A 6,634-nucleotide genomic window follows, 5' to 3' on the forward strand; every position below is an offset into this window, starting at 1 on the left:
GCAGCACCGATTGTCCGGCACTCCCTAGTGAGATGACCCCAGTACCTCAGTTGAAAATGCAGAAATCACCGGTCTTCTGTGTCGCTCGCGCTGGGAGTTGGAGACTGGAGCTGTTCCTATTCGGCCATCTTGCTCCCCCTATTCCCTCATGTTGTAATTTAATTGTCATTGTAAGACCATTAAGAGGTCTCATGATGGCTCCATCCTGATTAGTGGATTAATAGCAATTATAAAGGGTCATGAGGCTGCAAATTCTATCTCTTGCTCCCTCTTGCCCTCTTTGCTCTTCCACTGTGTGATGCCTCCTGCCATGTTATGATGCAGCAAGAAGACCTCGCCAGATGTCAGCACCATGTTATTGGACTTCCCAGCCCTAGAATAATAAGAAATACATTTCTATTGCTTGTAAATTACCCAGTCTGTGGTATTCTGTTAATAGCAGCACAAAATGGACTAAGATAGTGACTATTGTAATTAGTCATCCTTTTTACCTTTGGAAGAGACTTGGATGATAGAGGAAGATCCCAGAGGGAAGTGACTGGCTATGCAGGTAGTGTTGACAAGTGGGATTTGGATGTGTGAACCCTAGTTTAAGACACCAGGATGATGCATTTTTGGCTGAGAGTAGAGAGTGGATGGAGGGGTGAATTTCATTTGCTCAGAAGCTAGCTAATAGCTTTAAACTGGATAGGGAAAGGAAAAGAACAGAAAACTACAGTGAAATCAGTTCTATCGAAAATGGAAATTGTGAGTTCTATAGAGAAGGGTAAAGTTGTGGAAATTTGTAGTGTGTCACAGGAGAAACAATAGGGGAGGAATCTGGAAATTATAACACTGCATCGTCCTTTCATTGGCTGACCTCATTGTACTACAATTGTGTCGTATTTACATTTATCTTGCCTTATAAACACAACCCGAGATAAGACAAGCACCATCCTAACTTTCTTAAAGGGGATGGAAGTAGATTCCAGACCTAGAGATGACATCAAGTCGAGATGATGACTTAGGTGAAGGGATATTCTCAGGTGACTATGTGAGGGCTCTATGGAAAGCAATAACAGTATCCCTCAAATGACATTTACTATGTTGTGGGCACTATTTTAAGTACTTCACTGAGATTATTTCATTTAATTTTCACAACAGCCCTAGGTGGTAGATAGCATTCTCATCTTCATTTTATGACTGAGAAAACTGAAACATAGGGAGGTTAAGTGACTTGACTTATGTCACACAGCTCATAGAGGTTTAAACCCAGCTGACTTGCTCCGGATGCCAGGCCAGTTCACTGTGTCTATGCAGATAAATTCTGTTGGCTTAAACTCATTTCTTTCTTTGATCAGAATTACTAGGTGGCAATTGGGGGCAATGTGGTTATAATGTGTGTTTGCTTTTGAGAATATTCAATTCTATTGTAAAAGATGAATATGTTTATAAACCATAGGTGACACATTTTAGGGGATGTTAGATATAGATTAGCAGTCAGTCAGTAGAGCATGTGTGGGCTAAACAGAGATAAGAAGGGCTAAAAAGACCAAAAGATCCCTAATATTCATAAGGCTACAGACTCTAAATATTCATATACACTACATATGTGTGACATATGAGATTCTAAATATAAAAAAGCACATGTATTCAGGTTACATTTGATGAACACATAATATTCATGAGGTCCTAATTCTTAGCACCCATTCTGCCCATGTGCCATTTGCCCAGGAAACACAAATAAACCTAAGTTGGTTCATCAGCTAAATGGTGAGCGGCAGCTGAATCTCTTTAATGCAGCCAATTGTGTGTCATTGGCCCAGGGAAACTTCCATCCATGAGTCCTCCTGCTCAAATCTCCATTCTAGTCCTTGTAACCATGCCATCAGTAGGAAAGGTTAATGACGTATATATGGGAGTTGTGTGTGTGTGTGTGTGTGTGAGAGAGAGAGAGAGAGAGAGAGAGAAGACAAATGAACACTGCTAACCTCCAGGATTCAAGCAGTAAGGTCATCCTATCCTCTCTAATACCCATCCCTGAATGTGTTAACTTATTATGGTCTCTTTCCCCTTCTTTCTCACTGTGGGTTATAAATTAATTTTTATAAACAATCCCATGATATCCTGGTAGTATATTTGGAGCCTATAACACATCCAGATAATTTCCCAGATGACAGTGGTAGACATAGGCTGTTGGGACCTCAGCAAGGCTCTGCCCAATCATGCCTAAGATTCTGGTGGGCACATATAAGCTGGGAGGTACTACAAAGAGTGGAACTCCTGGCCTGCTGCTGGTGGCAATATTAGGAGGCCAGTGCCACAAGAAGGGGGTTTCTGGTAATGCTCCATCTTGTTGGTCTGTTCTGGTGATAGGTGAAGACACACAAGGTAAGTTAAATGTAAAGATGAGGAAACTATTGAAAGGTTTTCATGTTGGAGAGGAGTTTCATCTTTTCTCATTCCATGAGTTGAGCTGGGAAAATAAATTTCATTTGGGGGCAGATTATGGGATGTGAGGGGGTGGCAAAGTGTTGGGCCTGGGCCAGAGAATGTAATGGGGTTGGGGACTTGGAGGCACAGAGTAGAAACAATGGGTAAGCTGGAGGCAGAGCAGCGAAGTCCACAGACCTGAGTGAGCTCAGGCAAGGAAGAGTGAGAACAAGGCCCAACACCAGGTGTGTTATGGCAGGAGGGAGGTAAGAAATTAGGTCCCAGGTGAAGAGTGCCACAGAGCAAGAGGTGAACAAAATGTGGGGTACCCCAGTTGAGGGGGCTAGTGGTTTTCCTGGAAAATATGAAGGAAGCCGCTATCACCCAGATTCCTGGAAATCAAATCTCTTCAATCTGAGGGTTTGTTTTGCCAGTGATAAGCCAACCTGGCTCACTACACATTATCAACAGGTCCAGCGGAGTGTGGACACACTCAAGGCTGGCCCAGCAATCACTTGAGATCCTGTCCTTACTATTTCTAATTAGTTCTTATTCTATTCCCTTCAAACTCTGAATCATTGTGATGTGAGCCTTTGAATGGGGAATTTGAAATCTAGTTTTCTCTAAAGAAGTCGTTTTCATAGTTTTTTGACCTTGACTCAGGAAGAAACACATTTTACTTCACAATCCAGTATACATGTACCAATGTATGCCTATGTATAACATTGAAACAAGAATTTCATGAAATTTACCTTTACTGCATTTGATGAACTCTAATTAGTCCATTACTTTTCACTTTAAAAATGCTAATCACAGCACACTAAATTGATATGCATCCCACTAATCAGTTGTCTTGATCCATTTTATGCTGTTGTAACAGAATATCACAGACTGGTATGCTGTGGTATTCCACAGGAAAAAAAAAGTACATGGTTTATGGTTCTGGAGGCTGGGAAGTCCAAGATCGAGGGGCTACATCTGGCCTTTGTACTGTATTGTAGCATGGCAGAAGACATTACGTGGTGAGAGAGTGTGTGAGAGGACAAAAGGGGGCCAAACTCACTTTTTAAACAAACCCACTCCTGCAATAATGACATTAATCCATAATCATCCTATTTATTTGGACATTTCAATTCTCCTTCCACAAATGAAGAAAATAAGGATCAAAGAAGTTGCATGGTTCATCAATAGTTACAGAGGTAACTAGTGTGATAATTGGAACTTAAACCAGGACTATTTGACTATAGCTTCAGGACAAGGTGCTTTTGGTCCTGATGAGATTCCCACCCACAAACATCTCCTATACAGCAATTCTGGAACCTGAATTACTTTTTCATTTCCCTTCATGAAGTCTAAGCCCTCTCTTTGCTATATATTTGTGGAGGCTAAAACAATTCCATCTTGCTTGCTAACCCACCATGTTGACTCCTGATTAACCCTGTTCTAGGAAGCCCTCTAAGATTTCTGGTTTATCTATTGTCCCTTGTGTAAGAGCACGTACTTGCCACGAATCCTGTCCTTAAGTCTAAACAACCTTGAGATTATCATACTTCAGTTGTCCGACACATCCCTTCTGAATCATATACACCCTTTCCCTGTGCTATATAAGCTCTGTGTCTGAGAGGTAATGGCACTGGAATCCATCCTCTTGCCGGGCACAGTGGCTCACGCCTGTAATCCTAGCACTTTGGGAGGCTGAGGCAGGGGGATCACCTGAGGTCAGGAGTTCGAAATCAGACTGACCAATATGGTGAAACCCCATCTGTACTAAAAATACAAAATTAGCCGGGTGTAGTGGCACATGCCTGTAATCCCAGCTACTTGGGAGGCTGAGGCAGCAGAATCGCTTGAACCTGGGAGGTGGAGGTTGCAGTGAGCTGAGATCATGCCATTGCACTCCAGCCTGGGCAACAAGTGTGAAACTCAGTCTCAAAAAACAAAAAACAAAAAAAACAAAAAACAAACCACCCTCTTCTCTTGTCTTGCGACTGCTGAAGACACAGACAGGGCTTCTGTTTGTAAGTCCTTATTAAAAGTTTCTTTTGGAGAAACTGGACTTGTCAGCTTCTTTCTTCAGCCTCAGCTTTCTTGGACTTTGGGGGTAGGTTTGCATATGTCTATCCTCCATGGACAGTGTGCCATTGAAATAAAGATTTAATGTTGCAAACTTCCTTGTGTTGTACAGGTATGTCTGGTGGCTGTCCTCAGCCCCAGGGACTGAGGTATATATAACAGTATATATAACTTCATCTTAATCCTCACAAGCGTTTCTAAGCAACATTTTGACTGATGCAAGAGCTGACATTGCAGAAGCAGCTGTTCATTCTGTTGTCTCCGATGACATGTGACAGTCTTCCTCCTTAATTAGGAAGAGGATGTATGTATGATTTATATCCCCAAGTAATGCCTCTCAACAGGTGAAATCTCAATAATCAATATTTGAAATATTCCTTTATAAAGCCTAAAGTTAATACAACAGAATGTGAATGACAACATGGCAGACACACCAGTCTGTGGTAAAACTCCATATTTTTCTGTATCTTCACTATGTATGAAGTAAATGTGGCAATACATATAGAGGCCAAGGATTACAGAATTTTAAAGCTTCAATTTGTTTAATTTTGGGGTTAATGTCCTTGTGCTTGGAGGAAATTTTGAAATGGGTTGGGGGTACTTTTATTGCTGCATGGGACATGAATCATGCATAAATAAGTGGAAAAGATACTAGAATTATTTCAAAGAATAGAAGGTTGGTCATTTAAAACACATTACATTTTTTCTAATTATACAATGAATATCCATTTATTTTTTATTTTTTATTTTTTTTCATTTTGAGAGCAGGTACTGTTTATTAAGCTGAGGAGACTCGAAAAATAATCATGGTAGACACCTTAGTTCATTCTTCTAATAAGCCTGTTGATCTGGTCCTCCCTGTTGCCAGCATCTCCACCTTCTACAAAATGGGTGGTCTTTTTCTTCATTCCACCTCGTGGAGAAGATAATTTGAAGGGCCACAGGAAGTTATTTGCCTCTTTGAAGCGTTTTCCAACAGTATAGATCTCATGAATCAGATCCTCCATGCAGATGATGCCATATTTACCAAGAGATCGAGCAATCAAAGCGTTATCTGTCAAAGCAATTCGCTTCTTATTGATTTTGCCATAACCACGCTTGTAGATTAGCTCATTTACTGACTTCAGATTGGGGTACCCCCATGCAATATATGGTTCTACAATCCTCAGCATGTTAATCGAAGCCTTGTTGAGCTTCACAAAGGTTCCATTGAAGATTTGACGAAGGCGAAGAAGCTGCAATACCTTTCGGACCTTTGGGCTCACGCCATTGATACCTCTGATCCTGATGACAAACGCCAATTTGGGTTCAGCAGGTACATAGAAGTTGCCAGCTTTTCTTGCCATCCTCGCCATTCGAATTTCAGTTCTGTACATCTGCCTATATTCCTTGTGATAGTGCTTCGCTTTTTCATAGATAAGCTTCCTCCTTGCCTTTCGAAGCATCTTTTGGGCAAACTTCTTTCTCAGGCGCTTGACCTTCAGCTCTGCGAAATTCCTTCGCTTTTTCTTAAGGGTTTCTGGCACAGCAGGAACCTTCTTCTTCTTCTCTTCTGCACCCTCTATGGTTCCAGCCGGAAAAAAGAGGCGAATATCCATTTATTATAGATAATTTTGAAACAAAAAAATGTGTAAAGAAAAAACCCTACTCTTAATACCCCAAATTAAGTACTGTTAACAGTTTTGGTATATTTCCTACCAGTCTTTTTTCAACATGTTGCTACATAAACATGGGCTCATTTTACAAAATTGGGATCAAATGAATGATGCTGAAATTGAAAATATAGTTTTATATTCTTTACTTTTTTGTTACTTATGCTTGTGTCAAGAAATTTCCTCATTCCACTAAATATTCTTTGAAAATGTATATTTTAAATTTATTCCTTTCCTGGACATTCTGGTTTATTTTAGAATTAAGTGTATGATTAAATATTCCTATGTTTTATATGCCAAATTGTGAAATCCCTGCATACAAGCAAAGTGATGCAAAAAGGAGGAAAACTTATTGAAGATATGGCTAGTTTATGTAAAATCGACTTAATGTTAACATTATCTGTTGACAATACTTTAGCATTAACTTCCCTGTGCGGTGCTTTACTCATCTGTAAAATGGAGGTGACGCACTGCATTTTTTTTTTTTTTTTTTTTTT

General features: G+C 40.2%; 1 protein-coding gene across 1 annotated transcript; it reads right to left on the reverse strand.

The window, feature by feature from the left end:
- Positions 1-5,231: 5,231 nt before the first annotated feature.
- Positions 5,232-6,083, reverse strand: LOC108528793 (60S ribosomal protein L7). The gene has a single exon (XM_017870775.1). The coding sequence runs from the start codon at positions 6,081-6,083 to the stop codon at positions 5,304-5,306; it is 780 nt and encodes a 259-aa protein (XP_017726264.1). The 3' UTR covers positions 5,232-5,303.
- Positions 6,084-6,634: the final 551 nt, after the last annotated feature.

Source organism: Rhinopithecus bieti, unplaced genomic scaffold (assembly GCF_001698545.2).
Source record: "Rhinopithecus bieti isolate Rb0 unplaced genomic scaffold, ASM169854v2 scaffold_5022, whole genome shotgun sequence".
Taxonomy (NCBI): Eukaryota; Metazoa; Chordata; class Mammalia; order Primates; family Cercopithecidae; genus Rhinopithecus; species Rhinopithecus bieti.

Excerpts from the sequence above, each read along its gene's own strand:
- LOC108528793 (XM_017870775.1), bottom strand. The coding sequence starts at position 6,083 with ATGGATATTCGCCTCTTTTTTCCGGCTGGAACCATAGAGGGTGCAGAA.